This window comes from Monodelphis domestica, chromosome 4 (assembly GCF_027887165.1).
Source record: "Monodelphis domestica isolate mMonDom1 chromosome 4, mMonDom1.pri, whole genome shotgun sequence".
Classification (NCBI taxonomy): domain Eukaryota; kingdom Metazoa; phylum Chordata; class Mammalia; order Didelphimorphia; family Didelphidae; genus Monodelphis; species Monodelphis domestica.
In genome coordinates, this window is record NC_077230.1 from 341,749,355 (window position 1) to 341,771,608 (window position 22,254).

General features: G+C 43.8%; 1 protein-coding gene across 2 annotated transcripts in view; it reads left to right on the forward strand.

Moving 5' to 3' along the window:
* Positions 1-21,512, forward strand: part of LOC100028199 (transforming growth factor beta activator LRRC32) — a 41,900-nt gene extending 20,388 nt beyond the window's left edge. For both annotated transcript variants that reach the window (XM_007490916.3, XM_007490917.3), the window contains one exon: positions 14,145-21,512. In XM_007490916.3, coding sequence (XP_007490978.2) covers positions 14,145-16,070 — 1,926 coding nt within the window. In that variant the 3' untranslated portion in view covers positions 16,071-21,512. The remainder of the gene's footprint in view (positions 1-14,144) is intronic.
* Positions 21,513-22,254: the final 742 nt, after the last annotated feature.

The window sequence follows — 22,254 nt, forward strand, 5'->3', positions numbered from 1 at the left end:
GTAACAGCTTCCATTGGCTCCAGGCTTAGTAGTTAAAGACCTCAAGGCTGGGGAGATTTGTTTCTAGTCCTGATAATCAGAGAAAGGTGTTCATGCCTTAGAAAGGGTCCCTGGGTATTAGTCCATTGTTCAACAGGCATTGTTGAACGCCATGTTAACATATTAACACTTCATCATCAGTGATTACATCTGACTAGATCCACTGAGGAGGGGAGGAGGGAGCCTTTGCACAAGCCATATTTTATGGCCATTCTTCTGGAAATCTTCCTATTTGCAGATAGGCACATAGCTCTGGGAGTGGCCACATTAGTTTTGTCCCAGATAAAGAGCAATTTAATGCTTATAATGACAGAGAATGTTAAAGCTGGAGGCTGGAGTTGTTCCAGTGCTAATAGGTAGCAGAGCTGGGGTTTCGAATCCAGGTCCCTGAGGGTCCAGTGCTCTTTGCTGTGTATTCTGCTTTCCCTGGACTTCTCTCTCCCTTCTGTAGCCCCAATTTAAGCCTCAATTCTAGTCCCAGAATTTTGACTCTGGCCTAGGCTGAACCAAGGCTGGCCCCAAACAGATAACAACAACAGTAATAATAATAGCTAGTATTTATATAGTCCCTACTCAGTACCAAGCATTGTGCCAAGTGTTTTACAAATATTATATTATCTGATTTTCACAATAACCCTGGGAAATGTGTAAATGTTGTTGTTATTTCCATTTGAGGGATTGATGAGGAAACTGAGGCGAACAGAGGTTACATGACTTGCTTAAGGTGACACAGCTAGTAAATATCTGAGACCAAATTTGAACTCAAGTCTTCCCCATATTTACTAGCTGTAAAACATTTGGCACTCACTCCATTGTAAAACCCAGATTCCTCTTGAACACAGAAAAGCCTTTTAGGAAGACTTGGAACTGCAGTTTAGTAGGATTTAGTGAGGAGGAGGAGGGAAAGTCTGGAGACTCTATGGGGGCAACAACTTGAGTAAAATCTTGTTCATTTGTTTTTAACTCTTCATGACCCCATTTGGGGCATTTCTTTCTCCAGCTTATTTTACAGACAAGGAAACTGAGGCAAATGAGTTAAGGGACCTGTCTAGGGCCACACAGCTAGTAAGTATCTGAATTCAGGTCTTTCTGACTCTAGGACTAGGGCTCTATCCACCACATCACCTAGCTGCCCTGAGTCAAGTCTTAAAAAGGAATAATAGAGCATCTAATTCACATGTTCAAAATTTACAGTTGAGAGGACCCTAGGACATAGAATGCCAGAGCTGGTAAGGACCTCAGAGATAATTTAGTCCAATATTCTTACTTTACATTGAAGGAAACTGAGGCATTCAAGCCTTGAGATTCAAATTGAATTCATTTCCACAAATATTTATTAAGCAAAATGTGTGTGTCCTCTGCTCAGAACTAGAACAGAAAGATCAAAACCAACATGGCCCCTGACTCCAAAGAGCTTCCAAGGGCTTACTTTCTCCTTGTGTGACCTGTGATTGGTGTCAGTACTTGGGAGTATACAGGGAAAGGTGAGAGCCCAGCCTGGCCAGAAAAGTTTGGGAAAAACTGAAGGTAGATTGGAAAAGTCTGATGGGGCCAGATTATGGGGGGCTTAAATGCCAGATTCAGGGACTTGGGCTTCATCTTCAAAGCCCTTGATCAGAGAAGAGGAAGGTAGAAGAGGCTATCTTCTTAATATCAACTCTTTCCCAGCATCCACTTACTCTGAACAAGTCCTTTGCTCATTTCAAAGTCATGCAGGCATCGCTGATGTTGGAATTGCTTTGTTAGACCGTTCTTTACCAAGGAGTAGCCTTTGGGGAGCAGGGTTTGCTAGCTCCCACGGGGTCTCCAGAATACTTCTTTTTCTCCAACTGTTGTTGAAAGTCTTTCTCAAGGGGGAAGCTCAGTGGATAGAGAGCCAGGTCTAGAGGTAGGAAGCCCTGGGGAGTTCAGACACTTCCCAGCTGGGTGACCCTGGGCCAGTCACTTAACCCCCATTGCCTAGCCCTTTCTACTCTTCTGCCTTAGAGCCATACACAGAATTGATGGATTCTAAGATGGAAGGGAAGGGGTTAAAGGAAAAAAGAAAGAAAATCTTTCTCAAATATTTTAGCCCCATTTCCAGACAAGAAACTTGGGTTCTAGTTTTGGCATTCTTACTGTCTCAGCGTGCGATGTTGGACAAGTTACCTTTCTTCTCTCAGCCTCAGTTTCCTCTTCTGTTAATTGAAGAAGCACAATTGGATGGTCTCTAAGGGCCTTTCCAATGCTGCCATTCCATGATCTCTGTTCGGAAAGCTCTTCCGTGCCTCCAGGACTGGAGCCCAGAAGCAGCAATCCGCAGCTGCCGAAGCAAACCCCAGCAATCCCTTCTTCCTCAAGGAGTCTCATTTTCCCCTTCTGCAAACTAAGGGCATTCAGCGTCAAGTTCCTTGTCAGCCAGAAGCCATGGAGTTTGGTGATGTTGATAACATCATGAAAGCAATAATCCTAGCCTGGGGGTCACTGACGGCCAGCTGCCCAGAGTCAACTGTGAAACGTTCACTGTGAACATTCACACGTAAGAAGTCAGCACACACTCTAAATCGGGCTGAGATTTATCGTCTGCACATAAAGTGATGGAGGAAACGTTAATAATGCAAGTGAAAGCTAAAGATGGGTCCTGAGCATAGATGGTTTTCAGAGAGCTGGTTGTTAAATATTTACCAGCATATCATTGATTGTGAAGCTTCTTTCTATGGCCCTTTAATATCTATGGTGGGTTTTTCTCACTACCCTGAATGATATAGAATATGAGTTCCCATTTTACAGGTAAGAAAATTGATACATGGAGAGATTTTCACTGGTCTGGAGTTGCACAATTAGGAGGCATCAGAACTGAGACCAGAGACTAGTTTTCTGACTCCTCTCTCTCTGATACTTAGGACCTGTGCCAATATGGGCCAGTCCTGTGACCTTTGGGCCTCAGGGTCCTCATTTGTAAAAGTAGGTTGGGCTGACGGGCATTTGAGGGTCCCTGCCAGGTCTCAATCTGTAACCCCACGCCCTGCTATTCATCACTGTTATCTGGGCTCTGGGAAGAAGGGGATCACAGGGGGCAGCAAGGTAGGACAGTGGATTGAGCACCAGACCTGGAGATGAAAAGATCCTGGGTTCAAATTTGGCCTCAGACACTTCCTAGCTATGTGGCCCTGGGCAAGTCATTTAACCCCCCATTGCCTGGCCATTGCAATGCTTCTGTCTTAGAACTGCTGCTAAGATGGAAGGTGAGAATTTTTAAAAATGAAGAGGGGGCCTTACACCCTTGTAAAGTGTGTGTGTGTGTGTGTGTGTGTGTGTGTGTGTGTGTGTGTGTGTGTGTAAGATCACAGAGGGAAAGGTCACTAGGCTAGTGAGAAATTTGAACCCAGGTCCTGACACCCCAAATCTGGCACTCTTTCCATGATGACACTATGCTCCATGGCCAGCTGGGGAGGAGGGAGCTGCCTGCATTCAGCCATGTGGAAATGATGACCTGACTTGGTTAATCAACACAGGCCCCATAGACTGAGTCCTGGGCCAAGCCTTTGACAGTGGAAAGGCCAGAGCCCCCGGGGCGGGTGGGACAGTCCATCTGGCAGTGCCACCTCATCTGGTTCCAATGTTCTCTCGCCTTTGACAGCCCAGGCCAAGAGCCCCTGACTCAGAAAGAGGCCAGGCAGCTGCAGCAGCAGATTTAAGGCACTTGCCTCAGTTCTCTACCAAACCCTTCCCCACTGCTAGATCCAGGCCAGCCTGCCAGCTGTTGGCTCCCACCCGTCCTGATTTATAAAGCCACAGGTTCCTCTCCTCCTGCTCTTTAATCACGAGATATACTTTGCCCCTTCCTACCCCCAAGATGCACACGGGATTGTCTAATTGGGAGCTATAAAGATCTCAGCCTTCCTTTTCTTGGCTTCTTTGCATTTCCATCTACCGTCTCATCCCTGGAAAGTACCCTCTCCTTATTTCCTCCTCTTCCTTCAAGGCTCAGCTCATGAGCCTCCATGTCTTCCCTGGTTTCCTTACCACCTCCACCCTCTCTTCATTACAAATTTTCAGAAATGTCCTTAGTCTGAATCTCTCCTTTGCCCTGTCACCCTCTACCTTATACCATCTGTTTGCATGTTGCTGAATACTCTGTGAGAAAAAGAACGATGCCATTTAAAATTCTTGTTTGCCAGGTATCTAGCCCAGCTTCCTGTATTGGCAGACAGTAGATGTTTCATGAAGGATTCCACTGGTCCAGTTTATTTCATTGCTAATACTTGATCATACTTGTATAAGACTATAAAGTGTGCATTCCAATCCAATGAACATTTATTAAACACCTATGATTTAGCAGACACTGTGCCAATTGCTGAGGATACAATTAATTCCTGCCCTCAAGTAGATTACATTCTAAAGGGAGAGGCAACACACAAAAGAAAGTAGGAGGGAGAGCAGGAGTAGAGAGAGATACTGGACACCAGGAGGGGAAATACTTGGCTTGGGGTATCTTGTTTCTTGGAGTTGAAATCAGACAGGGGGCATGTAGAGAAGTAGAAGTAGAAGGGGAATAAGAACAGAGGTGGTGAGAAGGGGAGTAATATAAGGGAGGGAGAAGTTGGGGGGATTAAAAGACCCTATAGAGAAATTGAAAGGGAGTAAGAAAGTAAGAAAGAAGGTGGTGGGAAGGGGAGCAATATAAAGGAGGAAGAAGTTGGGAGCATGATTAAAGACCCTATAGAGAAGTAGGAAATTTATAAGAAGGGTGCAATATAAGGGAGGGGGCAAGGGGGGAGTGATTAAAAGTAAAACAGTGGTGGAGTAGAAAGACAGAGTGAAAAGAGAAAGGCCAGAGTTAAAAGAGGAAATCAAGATGGAGGGGAATACACAGATGGTAATCATAACTGTGAATGTGAATGGGATGAACTCACCCATAAAACTGAAGCAGATAGCAGAGTGGATTAAAAAACAGAATTCTAGCCTATGTTGTTTACAAAAAACACATTTGAGGTAGCTAGACACATACAGAGTAAAGGTAAGAGGCTGGAGCAGAATCTATTGGGCTTCAACTGGGACAAAAAAAGAAAGAATAGTAATCATGAAATCAAACAGAGCAGCAGATGCTTGGTGAAACTCTATTTACTATCCTCCAAGAAGGAAAGTATTGGGAAGAGTTTGGTACCCAGCCCTCAAGAAGGGAGAGAAGGTGGAGTCAAGCAAGAAGCATGGCAATGGTATTAGAAGTGAAGAGTATAGCCTGGGAGCTTAACTTCAGTGGAGTTGAAACCAAGCAGAGAAGCAAACCCAAGATGGAGTTTGCAAAGCATTTTTCAATTTTCATTCTTACAGCCCCAGGTTGTGAGGTAGGTAGTATCATTATCCCATTTTATAGATATAAATACAATAGAGAGTAGATAATGTTCATTTGAGTTTTCTAAGTCAATATGACTTGGTCCAAGTTTCTCTTTGAGTTTGATACCTTGCTGTAAAGAGAAGCTTCAGGCCTTCACCTCTGTGTATTCTATTGATCATAACCAAAAATGTTTAAAAATATACAAACCTTTGCCCTTGCCTCAGAATTTGTAGTAGAGTAAAATGTAACCACAATGCCAAAACGTCCATTTTATAGATGAAAAAGATGAGACTCAGAAAGAGTAATTGACTTGCCAAGCTAGTAAGTGCTTGAGGTGGAATTTGAACCCAAGCCTTCCTGTTTCCAAGACCAATGCTCTATTCATTAGAATATGCTGCTTCCCTAACCCAGTGACTTGCCCATACAGCTTATTTATTTGATAGATGAGAAAAAAGCCTTCAGAGAGAAAATCAATTGATAATAATTTATGAAGTTCCTCCTCTGTGTTGGGCAAGGATGAAAAATTAATTCCTAAGGCTCAGGTTAAGTGATGTGCCCAGAGTCACAGGGGCAGTAACAGAAGAGATCTGAAACAAGATCCTTCAACCCCCAAACTGGTGCTCCTTCCCCTGCACTGTGGTGTCTTGTTCTAGATCTTAGGAAGATTCCTATCCTCCCTTGGCTTCCATCTCCAGATGCAGGTGACAGGAGAGGGACCAAGTCAAAAATCCTCTTCCTTTTGAAAAAGAGTTATGATTTGAGCCTTTCCCTAGTGGCTGGGATAGGGGCAAAGGAAAAGGGTCTCTGTGGAAGGAAGACATTAATTCCTTTCCTGTCCATCCACCCAACCTCCACCATCACTTCCTGAAGTTTCCCACATGCAACAGTCAGCCCTATAAATAGATTTCCTGGAAGCCACCCCTGGGTTTTGCACTGGTTCCCCAACAGAGCAGGGACTACCTGTTGAAATGGTAACAAGCCTTCCTATTCATTGCCATGTCCTACTCTGATTGAGGTTCTAGAGCTCAGCACCTCCAAGGCAGATCCCAAACCCTAAGAGAAGAATACCAAGAGCAAGGAATGTAGAGTAAAGAGCCTCTCAGTTTGAATTCTGGTTCTGTCTCTGTGTGGACCTGGGCAAAATACTTTTCCTCCCTCAGCATCTTCATCTGTAGAATGAATGTACTCATGCTGGCATTCCAATTGTAGTTTCATTGTCCTTAATTCATGGGGTCCTAGACCTAAGTCCTGGCAATAAAGCATGTTTCCAGTGAAGTTTGTGGTAATCACTCAGTTCTGCTTGGCTTGGTGTCTAAAGCCAGGGAGCCTTTATTCATCCAGAATGAAGACATTTAGGCTCTGAGTATGTTGGGGTCAATGGTAGACTTGGACCACATGGGATGAGGGAGGCCAGTGGGAAGAGAGCTTGATTTGGTCTCACCTGATCTCTCTTACTTCTGATACTTGCTGAAAAGTCATTTAGACTCCCACCCTCAGTTTTACCCATCTGTAAAACAGGTCTAATAATATCTATAATCTAGGGCAATCGTAAAGCTCAAATGATATATTATATAAAGTGTTTTGCAAACATTCAGGTGTTCTACATGGTGTCAGGGATTATTCTAAGGGGATAATGTACAGTGTAAGGAAAGAGTGCTGGGCCTCTAGACAGAAGGCTGTGATTTAGAACCACCAGGGTCTGGTCATTGCACTTCTTGATGTCTCCAGGATATTTTCTAAGGCTACAAATGACAAAAGATTGTCACTCTCCATCAACGAATTGAGGTTCCATATTGGGAGTCCCTTACATTGATAAAATCACAGACCTATGTCAAAGTCAAAATGTAAAGTACTTTGTTACTACTACTTTATGAAGTAGAAAGCATTACATAAATGACAGCTAGTTATCAGCAGGGGTGGTGATAAGGTAGTGGTGGTGGTAATGGTAGTAGTAGTAGTGGGAGTAAGTAGTAGTTGTAGTGGTGGTGGTAGTAAGTAGTAAATAGTGATAGTAGTGGTAGTAAGTAGTAATAAGTCATAGTAGTAAGTAGTAGTAGTAATAGTTGTACTACTGGTAGGAGTGGTGGTAGTAATAATAAGAGTAATGGTGGTGGTGGTGGTAGTAATAATAGTAGTAGTGGCAGGAGGAGGAGGAGGAGTGGTAGGAGTAGTGATAGTAAAAATAAGAGTAGTGATGGTGGTGGAGGAGTACCAGTGGTAGGAATGGTGGCAGAAATAATAAAAGTAGTAGTGGTGGTAGTATTGTAATAATAGTAGTGTGGTGGTGGTAGTAGTATTAGTACTAGTGGTAGGAGTGGTGATAGTAATAATAAGAGTAGTGGTGGTGGTAATAGTCGTAATAGTAGTAGTGATAGTGGTAGTAGTAGTGGTAGTGGAGGTAACAAAACTAAGAGTAGTGCAATGGTGGTAGTGGCAGGCTTAGAGGAAGTCAGAGCTGTGTCAATGGCAGGAACATCAACACCAATGAGATCATGAATTGTTCAGGAATTGTAGCCCTTTTAACTCTACAGAAGATTTTGGCACAGAGGTTGGTCACATTGTGTGTGTGTGTGTGTGTGTGTGTGTGTGTGTGTGTGTGTGTGTGTGTGTGTTAGACTTGTTTGTTTACTGTATGAAACATGTGCTGCGTCAGAGTCCTGCATCTGGAGGGAAAGGCTCTGGGGTCCTGGCACGCACTGAATGCCACAGATGGTGAGAAGTTTGGATGATGCACCATAGGAAAAAAGGACTAGGGATATTCAGTGAGGAGAAAAGAAGGTTTGGTCTGGGGTAGGAGGACAAGCTGCCACAGAGAAGTGATGGGGAGGATTTTTTTTTAATTTGGTCATTTCCAAACATTATTCATTGGAGACAAAGATCATTTTCTTTTCCTTCCCCCTCCCCCCCGCCCATAGCTGACGCGCAATTCCACTGGGTTTCACATGTGTTCTTGATTCGAACCCATTTCCATGCTGTTGGTATTTGCATTAGAGTGTTCATTTAGAGTCTCTCCTCAGTCATATCCCCTCAACCCCTGTAGTCAAGCAGTTACCTTTCCTCGGTGTTTTTACTCCCAGAGGATTTTTTTAAATGAACTGGCTTAGTTCTTCATGGACCCAGGGGTCAGGAGGGAGGACATTTTGGAGAGTCAGACTAGAGTTTAATAGAAAACTAAAGGTGGAATTGGCTGCCCCAAGACATAGTAGATTGCCTCTTGCTGGAGGTCTTCAAGCAAAAGCTGAACAGTTGTTTGTTTTTAACAGGAAAATATTATTAGTAGATCTGTGCATTCAGAATGAAAGAGAAAAAGAATAAACATTGATTTATATAATACATTTATACAATATAATGTACTTTATAATTATTATCTCTTTTGGGAGATAGGTGCTATTATTTCCCCATTTTATAGATGAGGAAAGCAAGGCAGGAAGAACTTCAGTGACTTGCCCAAGATCACACAGCTAGTAAATGTCTGAGGCCAAATTTTAACTCAGGTCTTCCTGATTCCAGCCCCAGAGCCCTATCCACCATGTCATCTAGTCAATTCTGCCAAGAATTGGAAGTGTAGAAGGTGAGGAGATTACCTGGAACCTCAGAGACTAGTCAGGAGACTATGACAATAGTCTTAAGAAACATGATGAGGACTTGACAAAGGATGATGACTGTGGGAATGGAGAGAAAAGGATTCATTGGAGAGAGGGCATAGAGACAGAATCGAGAAGATTTGGTAATTAATTGGTTGTTGGGGTAAAGGAGAAGGTAGAATTCAGAGTGACTGAGGTTTTGAGCCAAGTCATGCTGAGGATGGTGATCTCAAAGGAAAAAGGGAAAATAGGAGGAGAAGCAGGTGTAAGGGGAAGAACCTTAGTTAGAGGTTTGTTCACTCATCTCTCTTGAGTATTTCCTGTACATTCAATCCCAAGTTAGGTTCTTCTGGGAAGGAGACAAGACAAAGAGAGGATGCTTCTCTTTTACTCCTAGAAAGATCATACTTCTGACAACATACATACACAATATGACCAAAACTAGATAACCTTACACAAGCTACTCAAATTCCTCTTGTGCCTCAGTTTCCTCATTTGACAAATGGGCATGTTTGATTAGAAGATCTCTGAGGTATCATGGTATGATTGGTAGAGTCTTAGCTCTATAATCAAAGGACTCTATAACCAAATCCCAGCCTATGATACTTACTGTCTGTGTGACCACTTTGGGTCAAATCCTTCTCTCCCCGTGCCTCAGCTAGCTAGGCTATAAAATAAAGCAGTTGAACTAGATGGCTTTTAACGTCCCTTCTAGCTCTAAATCATTGATCCTCTGGTCTCTTCCAGTTCAGACGTTCTGTGCTCTACATTCTCTTTTTCTAAGGTACCTTCCAATTTTTCCATCCTATATTTATGTTCTAACACTCCATGTTTGAAGGTTACTTCCAACTATAATGTTCTCTGTTCTTGAGGAGAGTATTTAGAAAGTGTCTAGGTGATACTTCATGTAAAAAACTCTTGTAAATCTTAATGTTCCACAAGCTTGACTTGAATGAATAATGTGATTTGGTCATGGAAATTTAGAAAGCTAATAAAAGTTTAGACTACACTGGTATCAGTCAATCAATCAGCATTCATTAATCACCTACTTGTTTCAGGCACTGAACTGTGCTAAGCTCTGGGCATACAAAGAAAGGAAAACCAAAAACATGTACACACACACACACACACACACACACACACACACACACACACAAAACCAGTCCCTTAGAGGCAGCTGAGTGATTCAGTAGGTTTAGAACCTGGTCTAGAGATGGGAGGTCCTGGATTCAAATCTATATTCAGACACTTCCTAGCTGTGTGACCCTGGGCAAGTCACTTGACCCCCATTGCCTAGCCCTTACCAATAACCAATATTGATTTCAAGTCAGCAGGTAAAGGTTTAAAATAAAACATTCCCTGATCTCAAGAATCTCTCCGTCTAATGGGAGAGACAATATGCAAACAAGAATGAACAAATAAGCTATAGACAGGATAATTGGGGAAGTCTCAGAGGAAGAAATTAAGATCAAGTTGCTCCCTGTAGAAGACTTCAACTGAGACTAGAAGGAAGCCAGGGAAGTCAGGAGTTGGAGGTGAAGAGGGAGAAAGGGCCAGGTATAAGGGGACAGTCAGTGAAAACACTTAGAAGAGGGAGATGGGTGCCATGTTTGAAGAACAGTAAGGAAGTCTTCAGAACAGCTAGGTGGCATGGTAAATAGAGCCTGGAGTCAGGAAGACTCATCTTCGTGAATTCAAATCTAGCCTTAGACACTTACTAACTGGGTAACCCTGGCTAAGTCACTTAACTCTGTTTGCCTCAGTTTCCTCATCTGTCAAATGAGCTGGAGAAGGAAATGACAAGCCATTCCAGCATCTCTGCCAAGAGAACCCCAAACAGGGTCACAAAAAGGTAGACATGACTGAATGACAAGAAAGTCATGCCCAAAGCAGGAGGGATGATCGGGCAGTCCCCATCATACACTGCTCTGATCAGGTCACATGTAGAAGAGCCTTCCTAGAATGGAGCTAACACTGATAAAAGAACATCAACTATTATAATGGAGATTGAAACCACTTCATTCACATGAGAACAAGTGCAGTGAGTCGTGGATATTTAACATGGCAAAATGCTTGCCGTTTGCCTACCAATACCTGAAAGGCAACATGAGAGGAAGGAGGCAGGCTTATTGTGTGATTCTCCAGAAGTGAGAATTAGGACCAGTGGGAGGAAGTTAGAGGGAGGCAGATTTGCATTTCCCGTAAGGAAAAATTTCCTATTTGAAGGATCTAAAAGTGGCATGGGATGTCTTGGGGGTAGAGAGCACCTTGTCTTTGGAATTATTATGTTGTCAAAGAGATTGTAAGCTCCTTGAGAGCATGGACTGGCTTTTGCTTCCTTGTGTATCCTTAGCACTAAGAGCAGTGCCTGGCACATAGTAGGTGTTTAATAAACATTGATTGATTGACTGATGGAAAGAAGTTGGTGTAAGGGGAGGAGTTGAACCAGATGACCTCTGAAGTCTGCTCCAGCCCAAAGATTCTGTGAGTCTGTTTCCAGGACTATTCAAGGCCTCCTCCAACTCTGACCTTCTGGAATTCTACTATTCTCCAGGGGGGAAGCCCTCACCAACTCAGTCTGGGCTCTCAGGCTATAGGAAGGAGAGGCGCTTGGCTCCGAGTGAAGGGTGAGGCCAGCACAGCGGGGATGATATTACATCTGGGGAATGTCAGTTATGAGGGAAAAGGGCAAGGGGCCTCAATTCCTGCTCCTTGGAATGGGAATTTGGATCTAGCCTATGAGGATGTAGGAGAGGCTAAAATTAAAATTGGATGACTGGAGAAATGTCTTATCTTTCTTTCTTGTAAATGCTTTGCCTCCACTGACATTATCTGTAGTCAGCCTATAAATGGAGCAGCATTGAACAAGGGGAAAGGAATGACCTGGGAGCAGGTGATGGTGTTTGTGATGATACCAAGAAAGCGATGTCCGGTGCAGAGTAGTTAGCCAATGCATAGAAGCAGAGTGGCCTGAGAGGTCACCTCATTATAGAATTCTAGACTGTCAGAGCAGGTAGGGGCCTCAGTGGAAGAGCTAGAAGGGAACTTGGAACACAGAATGTCAAAGATGGAAGGGTACTTAGAACAGTGTCACAGCTGAAAATGACCTGGAACACTGAATGTCAGAGCAGACCAGTGGAGCACGGAGGGACCTTGGAATGCCAAATGTCAGAGATGGAAGGGTCCTTAGAACACAGAACCATAGAACAATGTCAGAAGGGGAAGCTACGTGGCTCAGTGGATTGAGATCCATATTTAAAGATGGGAGGTACTGGGTTCAAATTTGTCCTCAGATACTTCCTAGTTATGGGACCCTGAGCATGCCACTTAACCCCCATTATCTAGCTCTTACCAGTCTTCTACCTTGGAATCAATATATGGTATTGATTCTAAGATGGAAAGTAAGGGTTTAAAAGAAAAAAAAAAAGAAAAGTGTCAGTGCTGGCAGAATTGGGACTTGAACTTGAGCCTCCTGATTCAAATTCAAAGCTCTTTTCATTGATGCAATATTGCATGTCTGTATTGCACACCTCCAGTTCCAGGTGCTTAGCTCTATGCTTTTCTGTGTAGCCCTTCAAGAGGCCTCTGCCCTTGGGGAGCACTCATTCTGCTTGGCAAGACTGGAATAACAGCCATGGAGTGGTCAAGGACAGTGCGGGATGTGATCAGATGTGAACCCAAGGTCCAAGCTCTTAAGGGCAATCCGAGGCTAGAGGAAAATGGGGAACCCACATTTGTCTGAATACCAGCAATAATGCTATAAATCCAAATGGTGCTTTACAGTTTGCAAAACCTGTCATAGTCATTCTCTTATTGTAAAACAGGAATAAGAACAGTATGTCCAGTATGAAACTCACAGGGTTGTTATGAGGAAAATAACAAGTCTTTTAGAAACATGAACTGTCATCATTCTTATTGTTATTAGAAGTGTAACAGGATGTAGTGGATGAGGTCAAGGTTCAGGTCCTGCCTTTGACATAGGCTGGGCAAGTCATTTAACAGTCATGTCTCCAAGAGTATACATTACAAATGATTTGTCCAGCTCTGTGAAGGCAGTTTTCTCACTGAGAGATCCCTACACCTATATGGTAGATAGAGTGGACTTGGAATCAGGAAGACCTGAGTTTGAATCTGACCTTAGAAAGTAACTCATTGTTCAGTCGCTTTTCAGTCATGGCTTAACTCTTCATGACTCCATTTGGGCTTTTCTTGGCAAAGAAACTAGAGTATTTTGCTATTTCCTTCTTCAGCTCATTTTACAGATGACGAAACTGAGGCACACAGAAAGTTATTTACTTCCTGTGTAACCCTAGACAAGCCATTTAAACTTTCTAAGCCTTGGTTTCCTCAGCTATAAAATTAAGGGAGTTAAACTCAATGAGCTTTAAAATCTCTTCCAATTCAAATCTATGGAACTGAGATTTGATTATAAATAACATAGGCATATGTATGTATATAGATACATATATACATATATAGAAATAGGTAGGTAGCTAGAAAGATAGATGATGGATAGATAGATGATAGATGAATAAATAGATGGATGGATGGATGGATAGATAGATATAGATGATAGATGATAGATGACTAGATAGATGGATGGATGGATGAATAGATAGATATAGAAGATAGATGATAGATGAATAGATAGATGGATAGATAGATAGATGATAGATGAATAGATAGATGGATGGATGAATGGATGAATAGATAGATATAGATGATAGATAGATAGACAGACAGACAGATAGATAGATAGATAGATAGATAGATAGATAGATAGATAGATAGATAGATGATAGATGGATGGATGAATGGATGGATGGATAAATAGATATAGATGATAGATAGTCAGACAGACAGACAGACAGACAGACAGATAGATAGATAGATAGATAGATAGATAGATAGATAGATAGATAGATAGATAGATAGATACATATAGATGATAGATAGATAGATATTTTCCAGAAGAGCTCCACAAGATTATTTTTCAGATGAGGAAGCTGAGGTGCAGGACTTGCCCAAGGACATAAAACTAGTAAGACACAAAGCTGGAACCTAAATACATGTTTAGAGATCTAGTTAATGCCCTTTTCTTTTAGACTAAGCTGCTTCCCAGGTATGACCACCCCTGCCATCTTTGTCTGGGGAGTACAGACCTTCCAGCTCATAATACTCCAGTGTTCTCTCCCCTTCACTAGGTGGACATGAAGGTCCTGTGCCACAATCGAGGGCTTCTTCAGATTCCTGCAGTACTCCACGCAGACAGCAAGGCCCTTGACTTGTCTCACAACCAGCTTCAGAGTGTCCTGGAGACTCCACTGATCTTCTATCCTGCCCTCCAGCACCTAGATCTGAGCTCCAACCAGATCAGCTTCATCCAGCCTGGAATTTTCACCAGCCTGTCTCAGCTTGAGCACCTCAACCTGTCCCAGAACCGGCTGGGACGGGCACTCCCACATAGTGGCCACGGGGGAATTGGGCGCCTGCCTCGAGTGACCACACTGGATCTCTCGGGCAATGGCTTGTACAACAGCATGGCTGAGGCCTTCCTGAAGGATGCCCCTGCCCTGCTCACTCTCTCCTTGGCAGAGAACAGCCTCACCCGAATCTCGCGCTGGACCCTGCAGGGAGTGCCTGCTCTTGAGGAGCTGGACCTGCACAGCAACGTGATCATGGAGATCGAGGAGGGAGCCTTCGAGGCTCTGCCTCACCTAGCCCGCCTCAATCTCTCCATGAACTCCATCACCTGCATTTCTGACTTCAGCCTCCCACAACTGCAAGTCCTAGACCTGAGCCGCAACAGCATAGAAACCTTCCAAACCATCGCCACGGACGAGGAGTACCAGCTTTCCTGGCTTGACTTGAGAGAGAACAAGCTATCGCAGTTCCCTGATCTGCCCCAGCACAACCGGCTCATTTACCTGAATGTGTCCAACAACCTGATCCAGATGCACCTCACTTCGCCCCTCAGTGACGAGACCCCCGGTGTGAAGGACTGGCCCGGTGGACTCCATCAGGCTCCTGACCCAAGTGGGAATGACAGCTCCATGGCCCTCTCCAGACTCTTGGTCTTGGACCTAAGCTACAATGAGATTGAGGCCATCCCAGAAGGCTTTTTTGACCCCATGACTTCCCTGCAGTTCCTCAACCTCAGCAGAAACTGCCTCCGAAACTTTGAGGTGAAGCAGGAACACTCCCTGCCCAGCCTGGACATCCTGGATGTGAGCCACAACGACCTCCAAAGTTTCGCCGTGGGCATCCATGCTCTAGCTAGCCTACGGTGGCTCTACTTACAGTACAATGCTCTGGCAGCCTTACCGCCTCTCACATTTTCCAGGCTTCCCAAGATCCAATGGGTGGACCTACAAAGGAACTGGATCCATCTCTGTGGGACCCCACACGATCTGAGTGAGTCAGCCGTCTCAGGCTGCATTGTCTTCTCCAGCATCCCCAGCCTCCGGACCTTGAACCTGGCGGGCAACACCATGCAGAGGCTCCCGTCGGGTGCATTCCTGCATACCCCATTGGCCACTTTGGACCTCTCAGCAAACCCGGGGCTAGGGATCATGCCTGGTGCCCTGGCTGGACTGGAATCCTCCCTCGAGGTGCTGCGGCTACAGGAGAATGGCCTGGCTGCCCTTCACGTTGACCTCCCTCGCTTCACACGGTTGAAGCAGCTCAATCTCTCAGAGAACCAGCTGAGCTGGCTCCCTGCCTGGACCCGGCAGGCCTCCCTTGAAGAGCTGGATCTTCGGAACAACAGTTTCAGCTACCTTCAGAGCCATGACATGAGTGGCCTGGAGGGGACTCTCCGGCGCCTCTACCTGGCAGGGAATCCACTTGTTTGCTGCGGCAACAGCTGGCTGGCAGCTGTGATCCAAAGGGGGAGTGTGGACATCGCCAGCCTTGAGAACCTGACTTGCCGGCATTCCAAGGACTTCAGTTCCCAAGAGGAGATCCTCTTCCTCCAGATCCGTCCCGAGGACTGTGAGAAAGAGGGACTCAAGAAAATCAACCTGCTCATTATCCTCATCTTTGCCCTAGTCCTGTCAATCCTCCTCGGTGGGTTGGCTCTCTTCTGTTGCTTCTGCCGGCAGGAGTTTAACCAGCATTTCAAAGCCTAGTGAACTCTGGCAGGACCATTCTCAGTTCTCGAGGATGGAGCTCTGGGGCTTCATTGGGTTGTAGAGACTTAAAGCCAGAAGGGGCCTTAAGGACCCTTTAGCCCAACCCTTCTTATAATGGGGAAACTAAAACTCAGAGAGGTTAAGGGACTTGCCCATGGCTACACAACTAGTAAATATGAGATCTAGATCCCCTGGATAATCAGACACTTATTTCCTTTCCCAAACTAGCCATGACCCTTATCCATTCAGCCTTCCATCTGCTGACTGTGTTCAGCAAGTTTGAGGATTCTACCCTTCCTCCCCATGGAAGTCCCTGGGAGCCCGTCCCCCACTATTATAAGATCCTTTGAAGTAACTACGAAGGTGATATAATTCAACTCTTTCATTCTACAGATGAGCAAACTGACGCCCAATGTGGTGAATCACCCAAGGTCCCCCAGGTAGTAAGATACAGAAGTAGGAATGGAGCCCAAGTGCTTTTTCCCACTCTACCACACTGCCTCTAGTCCACTTGTGGTTTGGGAAGGCCAAAGTCATCTTTAGGACAGAACTTAAATAAATCCATTCCAAGTGAAATTATAGACCCTTTAGGACCAAAGAGACACTTGGGAAAAAAACTCTAGAATTTATCTCAAAGAAAAATATTTGTCATGATTCACACTAATTCTTATAAACTTTACATAGGAGAAGGATGAGTATTCCCCAAACCACATTCTCTGGGATCTGAAACTTAACACAGAAATCGCCAGCTGATGCGATTACTAGAGAGTTCACAATTGAATGGTCCCACCTATTAGGGACATCAGAAAATATGGCAGAGACTTTAGGACATGGTTCATTAGAGATGGAAAGCATGCTGGAAATCATCTCTTCTGTTTGTCACATGGGAGGGCTAAGACCTGAAAGGAGAGTAACTTGCTTCAGGTCACAGAGCTGGGCTAGAACCCATATTTCCTTCCTCCCTGGCGGGGTCTCTTTCCCTTATAACACAGATTAGGGACTGTCTTCAGCTCCCTCCCAGTGTCAGGGTTTGCATTGATAATAGACATTAACCCCTTTCCCACAACTCCCACAGCCAATTTGGGGGTTCCAGGGCCAGCTTCCCCACTCCCTTGGGCCCTGGCCTCAACATTAGTCCATTGTGGAAAACAAAGCTAAAGGAGGAGGTTGATGGAAGAGAGCTATATTGTGAATCCCACAAATTGGCCCAGTGCCTTGCAAGCTGACAAGTACTTTCCATTCATTCTCTTATTTTCAAATATTCCTATGAAGAATACAAGATAGAGTTTGTTGTTCCATTTCACAGAAGGAGAAACTGAGGCCCCCAAAATGGGAAATGACTGACCCACATCATGCAGTGTGAATCAGAACAGAAACAAGACCCAAATCTTGGTGCCATTTAGGGGGAAGAAAACTGGACCATGCCCCAAGGGATTATTAGAGGGAGTCATATAAGCTAATGTTAGAAAAATAAGATAGCTCTAAATTGTGGAAGGCCTTGAAGGACAGAAATGAAAAGCAAAGTTCATGAACTTTAGAACTATTGGAAACTAGAGATAATTTATTCTAGGGATTCTTAAACTCTTTAGCCCAGAGAACATCTGTGAACTTGGATAGGGGAAAAAAAAGTCTTTTTTTTTTTTAACTAACTTCTCACTGAAATTTAGCATTTGCAACTCTTTCATTTCAAGGATGAGGAAACTGAGGCCAAAAGTTAAATTTTTCCCTTGTAGTCTCCCAAAATTAATCCAAATTAAGGTCCAAATTAATCCATTTGAATAGGCTTATATTCACTGCTATTTGTGAGTGTGCACTGTCCTTTTTTTTTCAATTGACTAACATTATGGGATTAGCTATAGATTCTCACACAGACTCCATCTGTTGCTTCTTCCCACTCCAGACTCTACCGCAATAGTTTAGCAATTGCATCCTTTAACTCTTTCCCCTGACAATCAGTAAATCATGCAGAGTTTTGAGCCAGGGGCTTCTGGGACGGGGTATTACTTTCAACACCCATATTGGCCACCTAGGGTAAGTAGCTCCTCTCCTCTAGGAGGTCCGGTGCTGCTGATGGTGGGTGTGCAGGACCAAGGCAAGTAGAAGCTCTTCTGTCTGTCCTTATGAAGCTCCCTGAACTGGGGGTGATGGAAACTGGCAGGCATCTGGGCGTCAGGCAGTGCTGGCTGGGTCTGAAAGTAGTTAGGGGCAGGGAGCAGGACGTGGAGGCGGGATTAGAAACATTTGGTGTTCTGAATGGAATGTAGATAAAAAGCTGGATTTGAAAGGGAAAATGTCTAAACAGTATTTTCCCCAACCCAGTCTCCCTTTCTCTTTCTATTATATATGCAACTGTTTTTCTCTTTAGGTTTTTCATCCATGTCTCTCTCTCTCTCTTTCCCTTTCTTTTGCCTGTCTATCTTTCTCTGAATCTTTCTGTCTCCCTCTATCTCTTTCTGAGCTCCTTCCATTTCTATAAATCTGCCTTTCTTTTATGATTTTTTCTCTTTGTTCTCTCTTCCTTTCCCACCTCTGTCTCTGTCGCTCTCCTCCCTTTGTCCCTTCTTTCTTCTCTCTTTCGTCTCTCTCCATGTATATCCCTCTTCTCACTCTGCTTCTCCTCCATCTTTCTCTTTTTTCTTTCCTCTCTCTTTTTCTGTTTCTCTTTCTCCTGCTATTTTTCTCCTGGACACAGAACAGCCATTTCAACCTCAATGTCTAATAAATTGGGCCAGCGGTTGGGGTTGGGGATGGGGGAGAGGAGAAATCAGTCAAATCAGTTCTGCGTCATTTTCATTAGAATGGTCTGTCCCATACACCTAATTTGATCATTGAGGTAAAAGTGGTGAAGCCCTTGTAAGGGTTTACCTACCTCAAAGTTGGTAATTTAATTGGATTTTACTTTAGAACTCAGTATAAGAACTAGGAGGGACTATGAAACAATTTAATGAATTCACTCAAGATGAAGTCTAGAATTTAGCAATTTCCCTGAGACCTGTACACAGTAAGATAGAGAGTGGTAGAGTCAAGAGTCTCTAGAAGAACTTAGATCTCCTGAATCCCTGCTTACAACTCTTTTCCTCTTAATATAAAAGCTCAGAAAGTTGGACTATTCGGGAACTGTCTAGCACTGGGAAAGATGACAAGGACTATAAAAGCAAAAGAGCAGATCCTCATACCAGAATAAGATGATCCCACAGTATGAGATGAAGACGTTCCCTCAGGTCAAGAAGTATGTCTTTGATACCCTATAACCCACAAGAAAAAGTTGAAACTCCTTAGGCAGGGTGTTCAAGACCCACTATATCTAGTGTAAACAAGAATGGTTCCTCCTCCCAATTCATTGTACCTCATTACAATTTAGGAGATATTAATGTCTTAGCAATAGGTTTGCATCCTATAATCCTTTTATAAAATGTGAACACCTTTTATTCTGATTCAGTCAGGTCAGGCAACCATTACTTGGACTTTAAAATAGCTACGCCTAGAGTTAGTGAGATTCACATAAATGAAGGCAGAAGGCAGCAATCTTTTTGCCTCTGGTGGGGAAGAGGGGATCTTTCTTCACTTTCAATGGCCAAAGCTAGCTCTTTTTTCTGCTGCCAGATGTCCCATTTCTTGAAGCTATTTACTGACCTCTCAACTACCTCTTTGTATCCATGTCGGTCTGGAGAATGTCTCTTTTCCCTGATGGATATGGTTTAGGGGCAGGAGTTCCACTCTCCTCTCCAGTGACCCTGAGCTGTCTAGAACTCTTGAACTGATCTTCTAACTACTAACTAGGGTGTTTCTTACCAGGCAAGCAGCTGTGCTGCTCAGCTGACTCTACAGTATGATGGCAGATGGGAGTAGGAGTAGAGGAGAGAGAAAACCTCCTCCTCTTTTCAAATCCATAAGAAAAAGATCTTTACTTTTTGCTAAGGACTAGCACTGGGTGTTAGTTAACACGTGTTAATCCATTAACACCTCACCTCTGGATTCTTACCATAAATGGGAAGGATGGAACCATGTCCTCTCCAATGCTGCCTCTCCTACTAACAACTGCCTATTTTTGTAGCCTTAACTCCCTCTACTCCCTTGCCTATGCTCTTTGCTTCAGCCAGACTAGGTAATTCAGCATCCTTCAAACACAGTTTCTTGCCAATGTGCCTTTGGTTGGCTTCCTCTAAAGAATCAATAGTCAAGTTCTTAGCACGCAGTCCAGATCATGGATGACTCAACATGGGCCATTGTCTTTCCCCCACACCTCCCATATTGTGAGTTTCCTAAGGACAGCTGGCACATGCACTGGGGATAACCCGAAAGTCTCACTAAACCATCCATCCAATCAATAGTAGTAGTGGGCAATGCATTCAAAGGGCAGGGCTGTAATAAATGTAAGCTTATGATTCTTTTACTGGGATTTCCTTTTTCTTGGGATATAATCAAAATATCTATGCCCACGAAAGAGTTCCAAAGGTTATACTATCAGCTTAGAGTACATACACACTGAACTGAACTAGTTAGTAACTGTGGACATATGGAGCATGGCAGACCAGTTCATGCTTAATATTGGGTTCCTAAGTGGTAACTGCCCAACTTCTGTTGGGCTACCTGGAACCAGCTGTCTTCACAGTCAGAACTAAGATCATAATTTGGGGAAAACATAATAATGAGAAAGAGATATGACATCTAATAGAAATGACTTGACCCTGAATGGAGTAATTGAACATCAAAAATGGGAAGGTGACAGAAATGACATCAAGATTGATTATAAAATTTTCATTCAGAAGCTTAACCAATGTAAATTAATTACCTTAACATGGAGACCAAAAGAACCCAGATAAAGGAAAGAAGCTTCCAGAGCATTTGGAGGACCCAGTTTGTTCAGCCTTTGGGAGAACAGGATAGGGATTGGTTGGGTTAGGAATGCCCTAATCAATGAGATGATAGATCCATTTTCCCATTTAATATTTGAGAGTTCCTTTGGTTATAATGCTCCTGTTGCCTGGAATGCCCTTCCTCCCAATATTTGACTATTAAAATCCTTTCATTGTTGCCTCATCTTCCCCAAACACCTTTCCTGATCCCATCCTTCCACCAAGTAGAAGTGATCTCTTTTTCCTGGAAACATATACATGTATTGTTCCCTTCCTAGATGTGTTACCTGAGGGCAAGAGCAAGCCATCTTTAATCTGTGCTCCCCACAATACCCAGTGCAGGGCCCTACACGTAGCAGGTGCTCAGCAAAGTTTGAGGCATACTGAAAAGGGACTCCCATCTCTCCAAAGGGAAATTGAGGCAGGGAGTCCTCCCTTGGCTGGCTGGTCTGTGCTGTCTCTTCAGATACCATGTAAACACTACAAGATGCTGCTGTATACATATAGTATAGACCTATAAGAATTTTGTATGAGCTGTATAGAGAAACTATGTGAATATATTAAATGATAATTTTGGTATAAACTATTGGCCTGCTGACTTTCTGTTTGCCACAAGAAAGAATATGTGCTGTGTCTCAGACTGATTCGAGTTGTAAAGGGGCAGGGGTGGGATGGGAGAGAGGTGGGTGTGTTTTTGTGAAAGCGTCGGACCCTAGGTCTTCCTATCTAGGTGAGATTCCCCGAGTCTCTGGCACCAGAATGCAAGATTCTAGGACTTTGTAAGAGAGGAATGGTGATGTACAGGAAAGAGAGCTGGCCTCGGATTCAAGAAACTTGTGGGTTCAATGACTGTTCTCACTGTCCCAGGGGCCTGTGAGATCCTAAGCAAATCACTTAACTTCTTTGTGCTCTAGACAAGACAATAAGTTGCCTGGTGGTTGAAGATGTGATGTGGTAGAAGGCAGCTAGGTGGTATAGTGGATAGAGTGCTAGGCCTGAAGTTGAAGAATCTGGGTTTAAATCTGACACTTTCTAGCTATGTGACCCTGGGCAAGTCACTTAACCTCAACCGCCTAGCCCTTGTCCTTCTTCTGTCTTAGAATTGTTACTAAGATAGAAAGTAAGCATTTTTAAAAAATATGCTTTGGTGGAAGGACTTTCCTCATTGAGAGTTCCTTTCACAGATAAAATCATAAGTCTAGACCAAAAAGAAAACAAAAAACCAAACATGTAAAGTTGATCTTTTGTATAGGCCCAGCCTTTACGATGCATCCTGGAGAGGCTGGCCTACCTGACTTCCTTGGATCTCACAGTGAAGCCCCGTG